The sequence below is a fragment of the Dromaius novaehollandiae genome, chromosome 5 (genome assembly GCF_036370855.1).
Source record: "Dromaius novaehollandiae isolate bDroNov1 chromosome 5, bDroNov1.hap1, whole genome shotgun sequence".
Taxonomy (NCBI): Eukaryota; Metazoa; Chordata; class Aves; order Casuariiformes; family Dromaiidae; genus Dromaius; species Dromaius novaehollandiae.
Genome location: NC_088102.1, coordinates 66419423 through 66441391, shown reverse-complemented (window position 1 = coordinate 66441391; position 21969 = coordinate 66419423). Strand labels below are relative to the sequence as shown.

The 21969-nt window shown below is 39.5% G+C and overlaps 1 protein-coding gene and 1 long non-coding RNA gene across 2 annotated transcripts in view; one reads left to right on the top strand and one right to left on the bottom strand.

The window, feature by feature from the left end:
• The window catches only part of TRPM5 (transient receptor potential cation channel subfamily M member 5), a 58971-nt gene that overhangs the window by 14972 nt on the left and 22030 nt on the right, over window positions 1–21969 (bottom strand). The window contains exons 8-19 of the mRNA XM_026092751.2: window positions 19720–19900; window positions 17192–17256; window positions 14995–15186; window positions 13571–13673; window positions 12603–12721; window positions 11609–11959; window positions 9058–9189; window positions 7755–7878; window positions 5617–5762; window positions 4688–4800; window positions 3242–3337; window positions 554–812 (exon numbers count right to left, since the gene is read on the bottom strand). Coding sequence (XP_025948536.2) covers window positions 554–812; window positions 3242–3337; window positions 4688–4800; window positions 5617–5762; window positions 7755–7878; window positions 9058–9189; window positions 11609–11959; window positions 12603–12721; window positions 13571–13673; window positions 14995–15186; window positions 17192–17256; window positions 19720–19900 — 1881 coding nt within the window. The remainder of the gene's footprint in view (window positions 1–553; window positions 813–3241; window positions 3338–4687; window positions 4801–5616; window positions 5763–7754; window positions 7879–9057; window positions 9190–11608; window positions 11960–12602; window positions 12722–13570; window positions 13674–14994; window positions 15187–17191; window positions 17257–19719; window positions 19901–21969) is intronic.
• LOC112978944 (uncharacterized) overlaps window positions 1–21969 on the top strand; it is a 49366-nt gene that overhangs the window by 6712 nt on the left and 20685 nt on the right. The window lies entirely within an intron of this gene.

The window sequence follows — 21969 nt, the reverse complement described above, 5'->3', positions numbered from 1 at the left end:
AGAATAATGGAGAAATACTAAACCCATCCCTTTCCCCAACAAATAAAAAAAAATCCATTAATGTTTTGAGAAGCATTTTAGGAAAAATACAAATAGTCTCAATTCATCAACTCCTCTTTTTTATTTTTTAACAGTCCCAAGCAGGGACTCCTAAAAGGATGTAGGGTTGACTGCTGCACTTCCAGGTGCAGAAGATAAGCTCCAGGTTATCTTAATTGTGGTGGGAGGACCTGGTTCTGGGGAGTAAAATTAGATATACCTGGCAAAGTAAAGGATATCTGAGTCTTAGCAGCCTATTTGAGTATTGACTACAGCTGGAGGAGGATGGAAAAACAGAGGTGGTGCTACAGCTATATGGTGGAAGAAGAGCTTGTTGTGGGACAGATGAGTGGGGTGTCCTGGATAATGTAAGTTCTGTACTGTTTTTCTGTGCAAAGCTACTCCTGACACTCAGTATCTTCCAGTCTATGTGATTATACAGATTATAACCCTACTCAAAGTATTACCTCAAGGTTTACTGTGTTACAGCTGAGATATATAGTATGTTACTGACCTGTCGGATTTCTTCCAAGACAATGGTAAAAACCCAGAAGTAAAGTATAATTTCTTTACCGGATGGACCCTCTGGTGGAGGTGGTTTAAAGTCCAGTAAAAGGACATAAGTAAATAGAAACAGAAAAGCAAAGTACATTATGACATTGCCCATAAATACAGTCACAGGGGCACTCCAGAATTTCTTCCAACGAGTAAACATGAATGTTGCCCATGCTGTGTTTTCAGAAGGGTTCTGCTTTTCTAATTTACCATTTCCTCTGGAAAACAAAAAGAATACAGTTTTGGTGACAATTTTCTAAAATTAGTTTGTGGGAACAGGCCCACTATTATTCAATATAATGCTTCTTATAAGATAGTAACAGGTAGATGCTGGTGAGGGCATGAAGGAAGGCTGCAGAAGTCAGAGAGATCACATTACCGTAGCAGAAATATTTCTAGTCAAAAATAAAAGTTTTGTAAAACAAAATCATATCAGGCTTAAATGTATGTTTTTGTTGTTTCAGTTTGGTTCTGTTATTTTGATTTATGACTTCAGTGTGTTCCTGCAGGTAGTACAAACACTGTACAAGTACACAAGAAGAAGGGGGAATCTAGTTAATTGCTATTTATCATCCAAAATAATAGTCAAGAAAAACAAATTGCCAACTTAAGTTTGCAAGTCAGTTCCTAAAATTATTTTGTTACTAAACGTTGTTTTGGTTCTAAACGCTTCTTGTAACATGTCCATAGAGAGATCCTTCTTGTTGTTGCTATGACTTTAAAGCATTCCTCTTTAGACCAGAATGAAAGGTGCTGGATCACACCAAGTATGTATGTCTTGATTAGCCTTGCTGAAGTCTGTAAGAACTACTGAAGAGATACTTTAGCCTTTGACACAATTATTGGCATTGCAATCTTGCCCCTTTTGGTTAAATTAGAGTAAATTGCAAAAAAGAGTATTGTAGAAGTCTTTTAGTAAAAAGCTGAGCTCATAAATCAATCATTAATGTAGTCTTTGACTATTGTGGAATTACAGAAGTATTTTGGTAACTGAAGGGAAATTTGGCCTGTACATCTGCAGTGGATCTTGCAGCACTTTCAGAATTTGAAGTGCTAGCTACTGGAAATGGAAATTATCCTGTGCAGAAAATGTGAGTTCCCTCAATTTGGCAGCAATCTGATCTTAGTGTGAGGCTTTGTTTCCATGTAAAGCGTTTGGCTGGGTAAGCTAAGAATGTTACTGGATCTTTAATTTTGCGATTCTGACACTGAGAGGTGTGCTCTCTAAGGAAGGATGTGCACTCTAGGGTATGTTCTCACCAAAAAATGAAACAGTGACTCTTTAAAAGTTTTTAATTTCCCTTGATATTCTTGCTGATTATTAACTATATTTGTTATAAAGAAGTGTTTCCCCAACAGCCAGCCTATTCTCTGTGCTTGATTCTGCACTACCTCTCAATTTATGATATCATCAGAAACATTCCCATGGTAACAGACTAATATCATGAACAGATAACTGCAGCTTTACTATAAGATTCAGAAGGCAAACTGTATCTTGGAGGGAGAGGGGCCCTTTGTTAAAATCAATCTCTGAGATAATAGCAAGTGGAACACACAAAATACTGACCGAGAGCCTTAAACCACATCTCATTCTAGATATGAAAGCATTTTATGACATTATTTACAAATAGCCCCCAAGAGGCAGATGCTCTTAGACCTATTTTATAGGTTAGGGGGGGAGAGAGAAAACTAATAATTTTCTCTGACATACCAGAGTGTAAAATAGAGTGTAATAACTCTGGCTTGGTCCAGCACTCTGTACTGTGGATGACACTACCCCACTGCTGTTCAGATGTTTCAGATAGGATTCTCCTTAAATCATTGAAAAGTATGTGTTTAATACAAGTGGCTATTTAGCACTTGTTAGCCACTAAGAGAATTTTGTGCCAATCAAAAGTCTTCCTGTTCTAACTTAAATCCTTGTGACCTTCCAGGTCTTGGTGACAAGTGTGTGGTAGGGTTATAGGATGGGATTTAGGAATCTTGAATCACGGATCTGTGAAAGACCACAAGCAAGTGACAATTTTTGTGCTCAGTTCCCTCTTTCTGTAAGGTTCCCTCTAACTCATAAATCTGTTACTATACTTCAGTTTCCTGAGTGCCTATCTTTTAAAATACTACGAAGAGCACTAGCATGGTGGGAAACTGGCTTAACATAAAATTCCCAGGTGCTGCTGTTTGCAAATATTATTTCTGGTGCGGCCTTCATAGGAAGATATGGAGTGGTAGACTCAGAGAACATAAGGTTTATCTAAGTACCTTCTTTCTGCACAATTCAGTAATCCTACAGTGGGTTAGATCTTAAATCCAAACTATACCAGGCATTGCCAGTTCAAAGGAATGTCAGGAAATGACTTCTGAGTCCCTAGGTAATAACCAGATTCCCTTTTTTTGTAGAAATGACCTGTTCAGACCAAGTAAGTTGTTGTATCTCTTTAAAAATGATGCTATATCCCTGTTTATCATCTATAATCCTTTTACGGAGTAACACCACCAGTAATCAGAGGGCATAGCACTTCCTGAAGAGTAATGACCTTGGGTCCTTCAACTGCTCCTTGGATAATTAGCTGGTTGCTAATCCTCAAGAAGTGTCTTGTTCTTTGATTTCTGTCACAGAAGTTGTGTTAATTGATTGTTTTATACTTACCTATCTTCTTCCTTGGAAAAAAACAAAGTCTTCTCTGTATCTAAACTGTCCAGCTCTCTAAATGGCTCTGGTTCATTCTTTGATCGTTTCTCTTCCCTGTAAGGAAATAATCTCATTAGCTGAAAGATGATGGGTAGCGATTCTTCACTACTGAAGTGGCATTCATACAGAACTGTTTGCATGTACTTGTCTTGGACTTGCTCTGTTGAGAAGCAATCAAATAAACAGAATTTACAGGCCTAAAGTTTATGTATATTTCTAAGGGGAAAACTGAAGCCAGCACAAGATTCAAAAGAGAAGTGATCATTGACATTAGCTTCACGAAAATGGAGTAGGATGCTCATCTTCCTCAAAATATTTAGGAAGGAATTTGAACAGTCAGTCCTATAAGACAATACTCCGTTTCTGGCCATGCTTAGTAGTAGTTAAGAAAGGAAAATGCCAGAAGCAGGAGGGAATGTGGTGTTCAGGTCTTGCATTTCTATGGAAAGGAGGCAAAGATGTCCTCAAAAGAGCTAATTTGGAACAGCTTACTTTGCATATGAATCATAATTTAAACTCTTCCATGAAAACTTTGCTGAAATTTCACATTAAATTACTTAGATTTGTGAAGCTGGCACCCACTATGCCAAGAAGAAGCCATCTTTAATCACATTGGCAGAATGAGTCTTGAGTCAGTGATGGCAAACAAGCTTTCCTCTTGCTTCATAATTGGTTTAAGAGTTTAAAGAAACATATGTTTCATAATAGCATGTTATTAACCTCACAATATTTGGAGGTTTTCTTAAAGTTTTAGTTCCTGGATTCTTCTGATTGACTGAGCACCTTGGCATTTTTTTTTTGTTTGTTTCTGGGGGGCCGGGGGGGGTGTTGTTTTTTAAGAAGGTCTAAGATTCTAGCCATCCTCATTGTGATGAAAGCAGAACAGTATGAGCTCCAAAGGCTATGCCTGTAGAAGACTAACAAAGATATTCCATAGGATATTAAATTTTGAAATCTTAATTGATTTCATGTCACTCCTGTGTTTTTAAGCCCAACTTATGGTTCCAAAGGCTTGTGGCTGATAATTGGTTGTTTTCCTTGCTAAGGTACTGAAGTTTGAACCAGGCATCTTGAAATCTAAAAGCAGAGGGTGCTATACCTGGAGCTAAAGCTGACAGAACTCTATCAGGCTTTTCTTTGGATTGGGCACAATAGAAATGATCTGCATGAAACTGTGTAGTGTTCATGTTTTAAGCATTAGGATAGGTGCTAGCACAGGATGCACAAATCACAAAGTCCCATATGAAAATGATTTGGTTAATAGTTGTGCAAGCTTTCTTCTGACCCTCAGAGGGGATTTTATGATTCTCATGACTTACATGTGAAATTTTGAGGTTGGGTATTTTTCATGATTTACTTTTCTTCCTTTAGTCATCTTTTGCACCCAAATATTTAGGTTTGTACCTGAATGCTATTAAATTTGTGTAGATTAGGAGAGGACACCAGAATCCACAAATTAACTTCAAGATCTGTGTGCTTGTAGACATGTCTCCCCACCATATTTTTGTCAGGAAGGCCTGCAAGTCAAGAAAACAGAATGCAGAGATGACTTCAACACCATGAAAACACACACATGCAGCTCAAATACAGCTATGTTCTGTGGCTCTGAAGACGGTGAAGATCAGGTAGTGCTCTGAAAACCTAGACAGCAGGCACACTTTCAGAGCAAACAAGCACTCTGTGCATCCTTCTGTCCGTTCTTCTGCATACGCAAAAAGTTAGGAGAGGACAGCAGAAAGAACAGCAATTCAAGTAGAATTAAGCATCATCTGTATTCCTGAGAATAGTACTCATCTACTACTGAGAAGGTGTGAGCAAGCCACTGAGAGTTAAAAGCACCACCACTCTAAATTTAGTTCTGTGAATATGGATAGACCTCAGGATATGGGGGCAAGGCTGAAGAGTAACTTGATTTGACTTTTTATCAGTGAGCTCTTCTTTGGATCTAAATGAGCTCTGTAAAGGAGTTACCTAACATTTTGGAGCAGCTTCTTTATGCCTAAGGCAAATTTAAAGTGCTTTCCTGACGCTTCTCTGTGAGCAAGGAAGGAGAAAAAGCATAGGATGGAATGAGGACTGTATCTTTTTCTCAGTGCTAGCTGCATGAAAGGGAGGGGAAAGAGGGAACTGTGCTGGTTTATCAAGGATGCAGCAGAATGGCCTCTTTACCTGGTGCTAGGGAGAGGAAAGAATTCTTTCTCAGAAGAATGTCTCTGAGGGGAATGCATTTCGTGGGGTCATTCAGTTGCTGCACCTACCCTTTTCTGTGTCCAGCATCATGCTTCAAAGCCCTGGGGAATGGAGGTGGTAGGGGAAGTGTCTGTGGAGCTTACCTGGACACCGTCATGTGCAAAGAAAGACTTTGCGTCTGCTTCTGTAGCCAGCTGAAGGCAAGTGGTTTTGCTCCAGTACTGATTTTTCCTCACCAATAGAGCAAACGCGCTCTCCTCGCTGTTGTGATAGCATTCACTAAACAGTTCTGCCAAACGAAAATATAGACAAATGGATCTTGTCATGGAAGATGAATGTGAGGCAAGAGGGTGGTGTGTGTAGGGCACAATACGGTGGCACCCAAGCCAGAACACTGGCAGATGCTGCTTGCTCTCCCAGAGAATTCTGTGAGTCTGCAATATTTGAAAACAGTCTGAGAAAGCTAAGAGGAGGAGAGAGGGAGAGAGGAATCATTCTGGACATAAGAATAACTCGATACAGCTTTATGCATGTGTGTATGTGTGGGGCAGAGAGCAGATAAAATAGATTTGCCTAGGTGAAAGAATCACGGGATTTGTTGTAATTTTTAAATTCTCACTATTTACAGAAAGGTATGGAGTGAATCTCTCAGTACTTCCCTCTCACCTCCCTCTATTTGCATGTTTTCTTCTCAACTCTGGGGCTCTTTAGCATTTTTTTGCCCTCCTACTGCAAAGTATTTCCTTCTCAGTTCTTCTACAGACATGTCAATATATTACAGTCCCTCTTCTGTAGCTGCCTCGTGCACAGTTTTAGGCAAAAAACAAATCTCTTGGGAGATTCCTTTAAACTTTGAAGTATGAGTTGCCAAGCTGCCCTCATTTGCCTGAATAGACTAAACAAAAGGAGCAGCTCAGCTTTGGCTTGTAGCCAACAAATGTCTGGTTTAAAGTCATGGATGTTAGACATTGTAGAGTTTTGCGGCATAGTTCTTTCTATTTCAAGAAAAGCTGGTGGCGGAGCTCAGAAAATGGGATGAACAGTGTGCCAAAAAGTCAAGGTTTGAGCACTAGATTAGATCTGATTTCTCATGTCAGCTTGTTTCATTGTGTTGATTCACTCAATTATCTCAGTACCTTTCCTAGTCCAGTTTATACCTTGTTGTTGCATTGTGATGACTGAGGGAAGGATCAAGATCACTTATAATAGGCTGATACACAGATTTCTTTTGCAGTTGACAATGGTATTTATCGTTTCTAAAGAATGCCCTTATTGACAGTGTTAACCAGGCCAGAAATGGAAACTTGAGGATCTGATTTAATGCTTACCAAAGACAAGGAACAGACTTCTGTGTGTTGGATTAGGCCTTGTTAATTCCATGACTAAATTACTAGAGCCCTATGATTGAATTAGAACCTGACTCTTATACTTCACGAATAATAATGGCACTGAGAGAAGAGGGAAAAAATGTGATCTGTGTATAAATAACATAGCAAAGTCTGCATGAGCCTTCAGCAGCTTGATATATTAGGTCTAAGGGGAGAGAAGTAGCCTCTGCATTTCTACATGTGGTATATTCTAATGTCTTCTGTTAACTGCACTGTTACCTTGAGGTACAAATTGGTCTTGATGTCAAATTAGCAGAAAAACTCATACACAAACATCTGTTTTCACACTGAGCAAAGGAGGGAGGGCCTGTCATTCCAGTGCTGCTGATGTCTGAATGCCTAGTGCTGCAGGGAGGAGCTGCTTGCTGGCTGCCAAGCCAGTGGGTCTCGCTTTGGAGTTCTGCAGTGTTTTGCAGTGTAGCTAGCCCTCCTTGGAGTGAGGTAATCTTGAATTATCTTTAGCAGTGAAGACAAGCCTTAAAATTTGTTACTCTAATGGCTGTTACAGAATGAGCTTAATAGCGTGGGAAAAACAAAGTGCTGTGAGCCTGGAAGTATTTTGGTTATTCTATTTTGCCCATCATTTTAGTACACCTTGTTTTAAGATCAGAAACCTAAAATACCAACATGCAGCTTTTTCCATGCATACCAGGGGCCAGTGTTAGAACATGCTCCCTCCTTCCTCCCAAATCAGCATTTGAAGTTTGGTGGGTTTTTTTAAGTCCTACTTCTGTGATATTTGAATGTTTGGAATTGGCTGTGTTGCAAGAGTGTTAAATTATTTGTGACGGTCAATCTTTTACAACTTGAAGAGGATTTTTTCATTTGTTTTCCTTCCAGTGGTTGTCACCTCTTAAATTTTTTGATGTTGTTAAAAAGCTGCTGTTACTTACCAATAGCGAGCTGCTCATATTTGGCCTCTTTCATTATACGTGCTACTTCAGTCTCCATCTCCAGGCGGGACATTTCTTTAAGGATCTTGCAGGCTGCCAGAGCTGAAGCTACACCCTCCTGACCCTATGAAGTTGAAAGAGAGGGCTGGTGTTACCATGCACAGGTGGGCATTTCTGATCTGGTGAAGACTTCCCTAACATGCAGCTAACCAAAAATATTTATGCATTTCTCCTCTTGCAAAAACCCTCCTTCAAATACAGACTTCAAAGTTTAAAACACTGATCAAAATGACAGCTTTGGTGATATCTGAGAGTCAAACCACTTATTGTTAGTTCTTGTGCTACACAAGGCTGGAGACTGCTGGGTATTGTGCTTACAATTCACATTAGAAGGGCCTGATTTTTGGGTAGCAATCAAGAACTGAGAGTAGAATAATGGCCTGTGGAAATAGAGCAAAACACTCCGAGTGTCCAGATCTCTTGAGCGTGGTTGCATTGAGACCCTGCGTAAAGCCATATGGGAAAGGAGGGAGCACATCTGGCAGAGGTGTAACAGCAGCGCACAGCTGAGAAATGTGCCTTCTACTAGCAGGGCTGTGTTAAAAACATGACCATGCAGGGCACAGATATGTCTGTACGTGTACACACAAACTGGCTGAAGAGCCATGCTGCAGTTTATCTCCTGTTCCATGACCCTCCCTGTGCCAGATGCAGCTGGCTGGAAGCTCACAGATGGAGCCTTATGGCAGTGGTTGGCCTTTGCAGAAGGAAGGGGGAGGAGAGGGAAGCTATGGCATTGCACTGCAGATGGATGAGGTTGCAGAGGAGTGTAAAGCAGGTGCCAGTTATGCCAGTTTGAAGCTCAGCCCCTGAGACTTTCACACTGGTGTTCTCTACAGATACTGCACTTAAGCTAAAGATACATGACTGCAGTGTCTCCCCTCCTGACCACTGCTCTAGACCCAAACAAACAATTGACCTATTATAGAAGATACAAAATCCAAGGTTGAGAGCTGAGTCATCAGCAGCAAGGAAGACAAAGGCTCAGCTCTGCAGCTGACATTAATCAGCAGAGCTTCAGGCTGTGCTGATTTATACCTGCTGCTGCTATGCCCTCCCCCTCTGTCAGGGCCTTTGGTCCTTATTGGCATGAGCCACCATAAGATGAAAGGCCCTATAAATGCCACATCTAGCATTTCAGAACTGAACATATGTCATCTTAACTGCAAAGCTGAGCAAAAAAATCTCATGTATATGAAATATGCCAATACTTCATCTGAAGCAGCTATAGATCAAAGCTTACCATAGCCCAGAAATAGTTTGCCATCTTGTGCCGGTTTTGAAGTACTGCCCATAAAAATAAATCCCTCCAAGGATTTTGGCTTTTCTGGTTCATATCCAAGGGCCCAGGTAATCGCTTTGTATTCATTTTATCCTGAAATACGGTTTCGAAAAATTAAAACCTGTTTTGCAGTTTTTTTTCTATGCAAATGATATGATCTAAGCAGCTCTCAGCCTTGCCAGCTACTTCATATTCTTTTAATTCTTTTTTTCCTTTAGGACTAAGTAGTAATTAGTTCATTCTGTACAGAATCAAAAGGCCCTTGTATCCCTGATATAACTCAATATGTGTGAGAACACTCTGGATGAAATCATGACTCCATTGAAGTCAATGGCAAAGCTCTCATTGACTTTATTAAGGCCAGAGTTTCACCACTGGTGTGTAATATCATACAAGACAAACCTGTGATTAACTAATCTGAGCTGGCCTTCAATTACATCAGATTCTGCTTAACTGCAGCAGAGGACATGGTTTCAGAGGAAGGGAACAAAAGGGATTTTATTTAAACACAAATAAGTCTCAGCAAAGCCCTGTACATGACAAGAATAGAGCACATCAATGCTCTCTTTTTAGTCTTTCCTCAGAGAAATCTCTCCCTCCTGTAGGGAGTATTTTAAGTAGAACACTGCTTGTTCCTTTCACATACAATAAAAACCTCTCTAGAGCAAGTATGGCAACTTAGGTCAAGTTCTGAGTTTTAAGTATACTTAAAATGCCTTTATATCCATTGTGTTAATTAAAAGCAGCCAGAGTGTGTGTCTGTGGCGGGGTGGAGGAAGGGGGGATGGATTATAAAACAAGTTTTTGTGAGGATATTTTTTAAAGTCACTTAAACTGTGGGGTTCTATTCAAAGGTATTTGTATGGATTTTTTTCATTTTTTTAGTGAGCTATTCAATCTACTAAATTGCATTGAAAGCCTGGCAGGAAACAAAGATATCCCAAAAGTCTCATCCATCTTAGAGCAGTCTGTGTAACCACTAGATCCTAACCTGAAAAAAGATAATGAGATTGAGCCACTGGTGGCAACCGTGGGAAGAAGCTTTTAAAGGAAAAGAGCTAGTAGACAGTGTGACTGTCTATCTGCATTGGGCCTTATTTATACCACTTGCTTTCAGCTAAGTTGCTGCCAAATTCCACAAAGGGAATTTTCAGGCTTTCAGGGAGACTTCAGGGGCAGGCTTTTATTTCTGCAAAGTTTGTAAGTCTGGAGTCTGCCTATTGACCTCAAAGCTATTGTCCCAACTTGTCTGTGTCTGCAAAAAAAGAAATCCTGCTCAGAGTCAAACTTCAGGTTTTCGTACTACCAATTTGTTCAACAAAGCTTTATTAAAGCAAAAGTCACTGAAGTTCTCGTGTGATGATTTATTTTGGAGTTTAAACAGTTTTAAAATGAAACTAGAATCTGGAAAAATATCAAAAAATTTACTTGTTCAGTTACTCTAAAATTCTGGTGACCTTATCCAAGTTTCTGTGTACATCTCTGTCTGGAAATAAGTTTGGACATGTGAATTCAAACGTGCTTGCAAGAATTTTGATACTTCTGAGTTGCATTTTGACAGAATATTTAACACATTGAAAAAGTGATAAAATATTTATATATTGTTACATAGACATTCCATAGTGGTACCCGTCACATGTTTTCGTTATCGTGTGTTGGTCAGGGTGCTTATCCCGGCCATTTCACACAATTGTTCGTATTTCTTGGCATGTATCATGTCACTCAATAAGAAGATTAAACTGACCTAAAGGCAGATACCACGCATTGCACACTACTGAATATCCAATCTGCTCCTATACAATATAAATCTATGAATAGTTTTACTCATAAAGGCTACTATTTTCAGGGTTTAGTTTACATAAGTAATGCAGGCTCAGACCACCTGGGACTGAAAATGGCCATCACCTGCTTCTGTCTACTCCCTAGAAAATATTGTTGTTCAAGTGTGTCTGCTTTTGAAGTTCCATTGGAGAACTGCAAACTACTATTTCTATGGCCTAATTACTCCTTAGTAAACCTAAATCTGTCTCTGCATACTCACTATATTTCTTTCATAGAATCTGTCCTTGCACATCAGGCTGATAAGCTCAATCTGTTCTGCATGTGTAAGGCACTGGAATGAGGAACAGTCTGTGGAAATTGCACTACAAGGGTGTGGAAGACGGGCCTCTCTGCAAGAGGTCCTGAAATGGGAGTGATATTTTAACTCTAGTTCAAGGTACAGTAAAAACCTCAGTTTATTGGAAAAGCATGGCAGAAGGGGAGAGAGAGAAATCACAATCTGTAAATCTTTAAAATTCTTTCATTTTCTTTTTTAGCTTTGAAATTAAAAAGATCAGAACATTTTAATTGAAATAATGAGCTGAAAAAAGAGGAATGAGAAGCTGAAGTAACTGTTTTTCATATTTTCCTTTCTCTCCCCGCTCCCTCCCCTCAAAGATTAGACCAGGTCAGAATTTTTGATATGAGAAATTGCAGAAGAGCAGGACTACGATGGAGAGTTGTAACTTACAGATTTCTTCTTGCCTCCATGTCTTGGCTCTTGATAGAAACCTTTGCATGCATCATGGAGAAAATCCTTGAGAACTCTAGAGACCTCACTGAGACTGAAGAGTGGGCAGGTTTCTTCCAGCTCCTTGTGCTGTTGACCAGTGAGCCCTGCCAAGGTTAGCTTGCTTTCCTCGTGTTTCCTCAGTAGAAGTTTGTAGAGGAGACACTTCTGAGAAATGGAACAGTAGAGTCTCTGCAGCCGACTATATGTCAGGAAGTCGGACATGTTGGCCCCGTTGTCAATAAATAATTTTACGAATTCTGGTTTGTCATTGACCAGAGCATCCATCATCACTTCCTCCAGGTCACAGGACTGTATTGACACACACAAAAATGTTTTTTTGGGGGTAATCATGGATCACTGAGGAGGAGAGGGAGCATTTAGCATTAGGACATGCACATTTTGCCTGCTACCAGGTCAAGAGTGAGTGGAAAAAGGAAGAGGGATAGGCCTCTTCCTATTTCTCTGTGACAAAACATCTGTGTAAGTGTTAATGTAGAAATATTAACACGAACAGCATGCTGTAGGTGGTGTTGTGATGTTCAGGTACCTGCTGCACCGGGTACTATACAGCAGCTAGAAAGAGTGAGATTCTTCCTACCATCTTCCCATAGTAATATCTGTATGCTTATTTTGCTTTGTACACTCAGCTTTGCACATATATATTTTTAAAGGTCTGTATAAAAGGAGGAGAACAAGAATGGCACTTGCCCCAAAGAGCTCAAGAGAGACACCAATGGCCACTGAATTATTCCTCTATTGTTAGCCATTATCATTTGGGACTCCAGAAAGACAAACAGCATTAGGAAGCATACTGCCGCTGCCTAATCTCTCGGTGGAGAATGCAGGTACTGCTAAAAACTGATGCTTTCTGTCAAGATGTTTCAGGTGCAATGATGTCCTGAAAAAATTAGATTAAGTACCGATTGTCCTTTCAACCAATAAAAACCAGTACCTTCCACTCCACATCACCATTGAATATTTCACTCTTAGCTATGTCCACTCTATTCCAGGCCACTGCCAGCTTCAGTTCATCCAGATATTCCTGGGCCTCCTGACTGTGGCTTTTACAGGCTGCCAAAAATAAGAAATACAAATAAACTCAGTACTTAACACTGTATTAAATTAAACATAACATGTATACAATCTGATTATCAAAATGAGCTCTCTTATTTAGGTATCTCAGATTTGTGGGTCACTTATCCAGAAATCCTTCACAGTCATTTTTGGTTCTTCTAACTTAAGAAATAGTAATTTAAACACACATTTTTTTTTTTTTTTGAATATTGTTTGCTAGCAGAATTCTGTATTAAAATGTTAAGTTATAACATCTGTATTCTTTCAAGATGGATCCTGCTCTGCAGAAAGAAGTGGCTCTTGTTGTTTTTGTCTTAATTAGCACACTAGATATGGAATTTTTCCCCATGCTAAAATTAATCTGGTCCAACACAAACTGAAATGGATGGCAGAGTAACTGAAGTCATTTTTCAGGAGACAGTGAAGGCTTTTTATAGGAGAACTGGACTGTTTCTGGAGCCAAAGTAGTTCAGGTCTATTTGTGGCTTTTTAAAATGCTTTTTATAATGGCTTGTAATCGGAATAACTGTTCCAGTATGTTTCTATTTCTTCTATTACTAGTAAGAGAAGCAAGTAGTAAAATAAAGGAGCTATTAAAATAGTACTACATGGCAGCATTAGATTAAAAAGCAAACATTACGTATAATTTGATGGAAGGTTACAAGACCTATGGTAACTGCCCCAGTTACTTTGTCAATGAGCAAGCATAAGAATTGTGCATCAGAAATGAAATCTGATCCAACAGCCAGCCAAGCTTGCTCTGGTCATCAAGAATAAAATACATCTGTGGCACAGAAGTCATCAAATAAGACAAGTATTGCATTGTGCTGTGTTTATTGTTCTTACCTTTTACTAAAGCTTTTAAAATGACTGTGTCTAGTTCTTCTGAATCTTCTTGCTCAAAGTTGTGCAGAGTTAGAAGATGTTGCTGTGAAATAATGTTCTGAATCTATTGGGAGTTGAAACAAAAATTGTTTTACGCATTGTCCTACTGCTATACATTAATCACTAAAACCTCCATGGAGATCGCACCTACAGTGTGTCCCAAATAACTTATTTTCTAAATGTAAAATGGAGGTTTGGCAAGAAGACAATCATCATTAGTTTCTTGTATTTAAATGAACCCTAAGGCAAGGAAGGAGTAACTGTCTTGTCCAAAATCACATAGCAGGATAGTAGGAATAGAACTCGGATATCCTGAGAACCAGACAAGTGTTTTAATTAAAAGATCCTTTCTTATCTCCCATTCTTATTTGACTCTTAGTCATACTGGAGCTAGTATGAGACTAGTTCTGTTTTACCCTTTCCTGTTTTGACGTTCAACGTTCCCCTTGCAGTTGTTTGTTTAAAAGCATGGTCTCTAAGTCTTCTTTGAGTAAAAGTCATCAAACATTGATATATACAGTATTCTTTTTCCTTCTGCTTCTCTACTGAGTTTCCTTTCTCACAGTGTGGCTGCACCAAGACTTTGTGAGCATCTTACAATATTGCTTCTAGATGTCCTTTCATCCCCTGGTGTTAATGATTTAGCGAAGTTCTCCCTAATGGAATTAAAAGTAGTTAGGATTATAGTGGGGACTGCAAGAACTGAGTAGTGGGTCAGGCTGGGTGGTCCTCATCTGTCTCAGAGGCACACGGTGCTCTTTAATACAATGATCCGAAGATGATATCAAAGAGGTGAGGTTTTTTTCTTAAACATTTATGCATAGTGGGTTAAATCCAGTGAATGTGCCTCAAGAAAAATGGTGAGGATACTGTGAATCAGTTCTTTTTAGTTTCTTTTTTAAAGAGGAACACTTATAACTCAGAATAGTTGGGATAACAGGAGTGAAGGGTGTTTAGAAGTTAATTTATTCATGTATATCCACAATTAGGCTTCACTTAGCAGCTGTAGATCATGAATTAGGTCTCTTCTTTCACAGCTGCAGAAGCTCCACAGCTGTGGAGGATGAATAATGCTTCATGTCCTCCAGAAGGACTGTGAGGTTCCTGGGAGCTGGCTGTTACTTGAGGAAATAATTGAGGGCAGACAGAGACCTAAGTGTTCAGCTGAATCACTAGGACAAAGTAGTTTGTATAGTTTGTATGATCTACTGAACATTTGATTTTAACGTCAGATAGGTCTATGGCACTAACATTAGAGCACTGGAGTATCCAAAGTTTTTGAGCAGCTTCCTGGCAAACCTGTACTGAATGGACTACTGAAGCTAGTAATGGTAGGAGAGAGCTTGTGAACACAATGCATGTAATTATCAAACATATGAGCTCACTGTTGCTGTCCATTGGAGAATGTCCTTCCACAAGAAGTTTTCTGCAGGGAATTTCTCTTTGAATTGCTTTTCAACAACTTCTGGCATGATAAGCTGTGGCTCATTCATGAATGCAGCTAAGATGTCAGCTGTACCTCCAGATCCTGCTAAGATAAGCCAGGGAGCAGAATTTTCCAAACCACTGCAAATTCTCTGTAGTTTGAAAAAAAAAATACATTTTTAGAATTCATATATGGAAGGAAAAATTTGATTAAGAGGAGGACTCCTCACAAACTAGGAATAAATGTATACCTAAACCAGATTCATTCTGGAGTCAGTACAAACACCAGGCTATTGGGATTGTTCCAGTTCTGTAGCAGATCATCCAGGTATAGGCACCTGACTATACGGCTTTCCACAACACACCTATCCAGTAGCTAAGCAACCTGATTTGGACAGACAATGCCTAAAATCTGTTAGTCCCCAACTCGCGCCCCCCGCCCCCCCCCCCCCCCCCCCCCAGAAATGTATAGTTCAGCATAATCACGTGAAAGAGGAGCACCATGCAGAAATTCTCAGAAGGCTTTTCTAGCTCACTAAACCCCTGACTGTATGTTCTGAAATTCTCAAATTTACCTGTGGGAATACAGCACTGGGCCACGGAAAAGAATATGCTGAAGCATAGCAACTGAAAGAGTTAAACACTGCTAATTCTATTACTTATGCAGCTGCAAAGAGCAAGGCAGGTTGTTGGGAGGGAGGAAAGCAGAGGCATTGTAACTGTAATAATGACTATTTGCTACCAGTGTGGGGTTTTTGTTTGTTTGTTACTCTGGGGGTATGCAAGAAGCTGAAGAGACTCTTAGGATCTCACTGTTAACTCTTTTGCTGAAGTTCTTTTTTTGTTTAATAAATCTCAGTCCTTGGTGTGTATTATCAAATTTGTCTTTAAGAAATGGCAATTCTGAGAAAGCGCAATCAGCTATTCATTCCCCACACATACATGAACTTAGTTCCAGCCAGTAAGTTTTGGTCTCACAGTCACCTTGTACTCTAGAACTTTGGAAAGAAGATTAATAGGTTGTGATACGTGATTTTCAACACCCAAGATATAGAAACTGCTGCCATATTTAGCCTCTAAAAGGAAAGCTCAAGAGGTGACATCGTTATAGTTTAAATGGCAAGATTTCTAATACCAGAGGGTGTTTTAATCTAGCTGGCAAAGATATGACAAGATGCAGTTACTGGAAACCGAAACTGGAGAGTGTAACCAGAAATGAGTCATTATTCTGAAAAAGAAAATGGCTTACAATAATCTGGTGTAGCAGAGTCTTGTCACATGGGACCTTTAAATTAAGGTTAAATGTCTTTCTAAAGATAAGGTGCTCTCTTTTAGACACAGGCAGCTGGTCTCAAATTCAGAAATAGCTAGCTGAACTCTCTTATCTTTACAGTTTGTAGGTCAGATTAGATATTCTACAGAGCTTTAAGGCCTTGAAACTATACTATAGTGTATAGTATAATACTGTACTCTTCATCTAAGACTACTACCCCAAAAATGCCATTCAGAGGCACAGGCTGCTACAAAGTATCACAATAAAATACCAGAAAGGGTAAAATACAAATCAAAGAGTGTTTCCTCATCAACATGTTCCAGGCAACAAGATCTTTAAGATGTAGAAGTGCTCAAATAGATCAAAACTGATCCTTCACCGAAGAAGAAAAGCGTTCGGAGTGTTAGCAGACAATTCTGAAGGATCTTCTATCCTACAAGGTATTCGCTCTGTTGAACGATGACACTATAGTTTGCAAATGGCTTATCTAGCAAACCTGGCTTTGTGTTTCCTTGGAGCTCTGTGGCAGAGATGATTGTCTCACTGTTGCTGGACAGCACTGAATGATTAATCTCGTTGTATGTGATCTTGAGTAATAACACAGTATTTTTATTCCACTAGATTTGGAGCTGGCTTTCTTCCCACTGTACTAGCTGGCAATGGAAGCCTTAGTGATTTGGTGGTGCCTATTCAAAATGAAGTATTTCTCACAAATACTGGCAACTTAATATTAAACAGAATTTAATTCTTAAGTGATATATAGGTCTGAGTTTTTACTTTATGTAAAGTGCTGATACATGTATTTATCCATCTGTTTTACATCAATTGCTTAATACTTTGCACCAGCTAATTTTTTTTTTCTAACATTACAAGCAGCTTCTTACCTCAAGTGTGCTTGGTCCTCCATTTACTAGTAAGCAAAGCACAGGGATCTCAATGCTACCTGTTCCTGTGAAATAGATGGTTTAAAAAAAAAAAAAAGTTAACAACTTTCACAAAACTATTGTGTTTCTGCTGTGTCCTTGAAAACAGGTGGCAAAGTAAGAGAATAACACTATAACCTAGCAGATAAGTCTTATTCTCAAGTTCAGGACCAAGGCACCTTTGCCACATGTCCTCTGTGATATTTTGGCAAGCATCTTCTCACCTCAGAACACCTCACCTGCAAAATATGGATAGTAGCACTTCTGTATATCATAGCAACATTGCATTTAAGGTATTCATTTATCAGAAGGTGATCAGATAGGGGAGAAATGGGGTAACTTAAAAAAAAAAAAGAAAAACCTCCCAACAAGTAACTAGGATGCAAATGCAAGACAAGACTGCTGTGTTTTTAGAGGGACAGCTGGCATTATTTATATTCAGATGCAGTTAGAAGTGACAAGCTTCCAATATGGCCCAGGTGTTCGGGTGTGCTCCCTGCCCTCCCCTTCCATTTTACAAATGTACCTAGCATGTGCAGGAAGGTATAGTGGAATTCAGGAGAAAAGGTTGATAAAAGAAGGTTTTGAAAATACCAGGAGCCTGGCTGTGTAGAGACCAGTTAGGGAGAGATGACCAAGATGTGAGTTGGTAGGAACCATATACTCTTTATCACTCTGCTTATTCAGCCTAAAATGTGATTCAGTGCAGCCTAATGAAATGATTATTAATAACACAATCTTACATTTTTCAGTAGTTCTACATTTGAAAGAAATGCTTGTGAAATACGTATTTTACTTCCATCAGGGCAGCAGGGGAAAGAATGACGTAAGCATCCCTGCTTTTAGCCATCTTTCCACAGAGGTTGCCTTATTCCTAGATGGTTTATACTGTAAAAGCTGAACTCTGTATTCCAAATGTGAACTATACATGGCCTAAAAAGCTCCATCAAAATAGTAGCAGCATGAGATGAATGCCTCTTATAGTTGGAAGATAAAAGGTATTTTGTTCAATTAGTTTTTTTTCACATTTCCCTTTGTAGGTCTCCAAAAGCAGCGTACGGGTCACCTATTACTACTTTTTGGATCTGCAGGGGGATAGCTACAGATATAAGGCAGAACTGAGCTGTAGCCTGGAGATGATTGGTAAATAACTTAATTTGTTTTCGGTGAATGGCATAGCACTGCCATACTTCTTGAAGGTCATGTTCTAGTTTGAAGAGTGACCTCTATGACTATGGGATCCTAAGGATACACATTTATGGTTTCAAATCTTCTTCATTTACCTAGAATCAGATGAAGTTTAGCCTGTTTGTTGTTGTTGTTGTTGCAGGAAATTCTGACTTTATGGGGGGAAGCCCCTAGTTGCAAAGAATATTGAAAATGTCATCTGAATGACTTCTAGGTATTTCTTTTTTTTATACGGAAATTCTGCATGACCTTATCAAAGTGCTTTACTTCAGTAAGGTTGAATAGCTTTGTTCAACTTGAACAAAAATTGATTTGAATGAAGGACATTAGCTTTGTTTAAATGAATTGGCATTTGTTTCAATGTCAGATGAATCAGTGTTTTTCGATGGAAAATTGTCCCCTTGGTTTCTTTTAATCAGGTTTGGTTTGTAAGCAGAAAGAGGCTATCTTCTAACTGTCAGCACTGCAACCTCAGCCTACTATTACAGTTCAGCTGTGGTCTTTCCTACCTGAGTCACCAGTAAAAAGCATTCTTTGGGTGTATTCAGGCTCCCAGGTACATCTGTGCAGCCACAGCAAGGGCTACAAAACTGAATACTCCACTGATGCATGAGAGTGTTAATAAGTGACTTCTCTCTCTGCTTTAGCTGTGATAGCACTGCAGGTATTACAGAAGCAAAGGGAAGGTAAAAGTAATTGCATTAGCACTACAGCTGAATTGTTTCCACAGATAGCAGTAGGAGGCCTGTGCAACACTCGATTTTCATTATAAATAAAGCTCACATAGATTTAGATGGCCATTAGATGCTATATTGTTTATTGAGGATGAGACTTTATCTTGAAATAAATCTGGCTTTAAATACTTCAGAAGACTTTGGAACAAATCCTTTCTACCAGTGTGGGAACAATTCAAGACTCCGCGTGCAAGAGGGAATGAAAGTATACAACAGAGGATATTCCTCTCTTAGAGCCACTAGTTAGGGCACTTAAAGCTGTGGGGTTTTTTGCTGTGTTTTAAGGCAATCAGAACTATGCTCGGAAGGTCAGCTTTGAGCTATGCTTAAGGAAATGCAAGACACAGTAGGATTTTTGGTTCAAATAGCTTTCTCAACTTGAGAAGTCACTTTAGTTCCACCTCTTACACAGTGACAAGCACATTTACTTGATTTTTGCCTAAGTAGATGGTAAACTGAGAATTGTACTTACTTTTGCTAAGATCAGGACCCACAAAAAGCTGGGACCCACAGGTATTTCTGTAATATCACTGTTCAAGTTAACATGCTTATATTGAGCCTACTTACCACCATACCCAGTACGCTGTTCTGAAATATGCTTTTCCAAAGTGAGGCGTAGTTTAGTGGTTCCATCTGGCTCACCTGGTGTTATGTGATCTACCAAAATAAAATGGGAATGATTGTGGTCCAGCGAATACAACGGGCCTTGGATGTTATCGTCTGATTGGTACTGTACAGGACTTTCATCCTAGAGAGAGGAGGAGAGATGTTAGTGTTTTCTGCAAAACACATTCCATATTTTTGTATGTGGTTCATCTCCATTTTCAGTGTTTTTTATGCCATGACATAGAATACAACCTTTCAGATACTTAAATAGACTCTTTGAAAAGGGGGGAGAAGAAGAACGTATTTCTTGTGAAAGGTGTCAGCAGGTCTGAAAGCTGAAGTCCTTGAAGACTCCCTTCAGGGTTCTGCAAAATACACTGACACCAAACATCTCTGGAACTTAGGAATTCATTCAGAGGTATTCAAATTGTTTGTTGGACAAAAGGAAAGGGACCACAAAACCTGATCATTGTGAACAAAATCTGAATGTCTGACGGGTAAAGTCTCTGCTGGTACAAATGGGGGCAAACCTATTGATTTCAGTAGCATTTTGGTTATGTTTAGACCAGTAGATAAGTTAGGCTACTGTATGTCCATATTGATTTAAATGCAGCTTTATTTAGTTGGCAAGGTTATATGAGCTCTAATGGTTATTCTCAATTTGGAAGTTGAATTCCAAAAGACTGAGTAACAGGTAGGTTTTAGAAAGTACAACCTCTTTAATTTTACAGAGGGGTTTTGTCTTGAAATTATTCATAAATTTTTGTATAAAACCATTGTCTGGGTAAAACAGAACCCCACTTCTAGTCTTTTGTTTTAAGGATTGTGCTTAATATGGACTTCCATGCATGCTCTTTTTCAAGCTCCCCTCAATTCCTTAATAAAACTTTCCTTCCCGCTGCTGCATGTCTATTTTGGTATATCATTGCTAGTTGCAAGCCAGGCTATGGCTGCTGATTCTTCTTTTTCCTCCCCATAATCACTGTTCTGTTGTAAAGCAAGCTGGATCAAAGCAATAGTTTAAAATCTGTATTTCCCTTCATCATGCCACTTTCCCAATCCCTGCAGCCTTTGAGTTGATAAGGAAAACTTGGGCTGTCAGCTTGGCTATTGTGCCTGTAGATAGTATTATTCCTCCCACTAACTCTTTGTATAAAGACTGATGTTAAAGCTGTGCTACACATAGCAATGTAACTATGCAAATAACTTAATTGTGATTAAGGGAGGGCAGAGAGAGGTACATTCTGTCTTTTAAGATCCAGATCCTATATGGAGCCTTTCTGAATCTCAGTTTTTGCCAGCGTCCACTAGGAAGAGCAGGTGCCCAGGGGAATCCTGGAGGAAATTCAACCCAGGGACTGTCCAGGTTCTTCTCCACAGCCAAGGCTAAGGCTGATGTTAGGGAGACATTGAATGTGTCACCAGGAGCTCATTTGTGACACTACTAATGCAAGAAAACATGAAGTAACTCAGAGGACAAGCGCCTTTTTTGCTGCTTGTAGAAGGGCTGAGCACACTGCAGACCACGCTTCTAGCTGGCTTTCTGAAATGAAGCTGCATACAATCAAACTGGAGAAGAGAAATATCCTTCAAGCAAGGTGAAAAAGGCCAAAATCAGGCTTGCCCTCTGTCTTTTTGCCCTGTCAGCAGCTCTGGAAAGAGTAGGAACCTCAGAGGCTATTGCAGGAAAAAAGCAATAAATTTGCATGTGCTTTACAAACAGCTAGTACCTCAAATTCCTTTCACCTCTTTTCCTCACCCTGTCTCTCATTTACCAGGAAAAGTAACTTGACAAATTTTGCTTTGGCAGAGGGCTGGTGTATCTTTTGCTGCATTGTAACCATACTCCTACTAGCCGGTGGTCTGGCCTTTGATTAGGACCCTGAGCCTCAGCAACCAATGAAAAAAGGTTCTGAGGGATTTTCCTATTTATCCACTGAAGATGTGGAAGTGATCTTTCAAGGATGTTTAAAGTGTGTCATTAATACAGAAGAGATGGAGGGATCCACTGATTTCAGGGTTTGTTTTGCTCCTTGTTAGTGTGGATTGTTAACTTCATTTTATACAATAAGCTACTTGTGTTAGTGCCAAGTATAAAGAAAATTGGGTTTAGACCAACATCACTGTCTGTAGTTCCTTTGTCTTAAAGTTACTGACTAAAATCCAGAATGCTTTTGGGTGGAAGCAGTGCCAGAAGCCATAGGGTCAGGA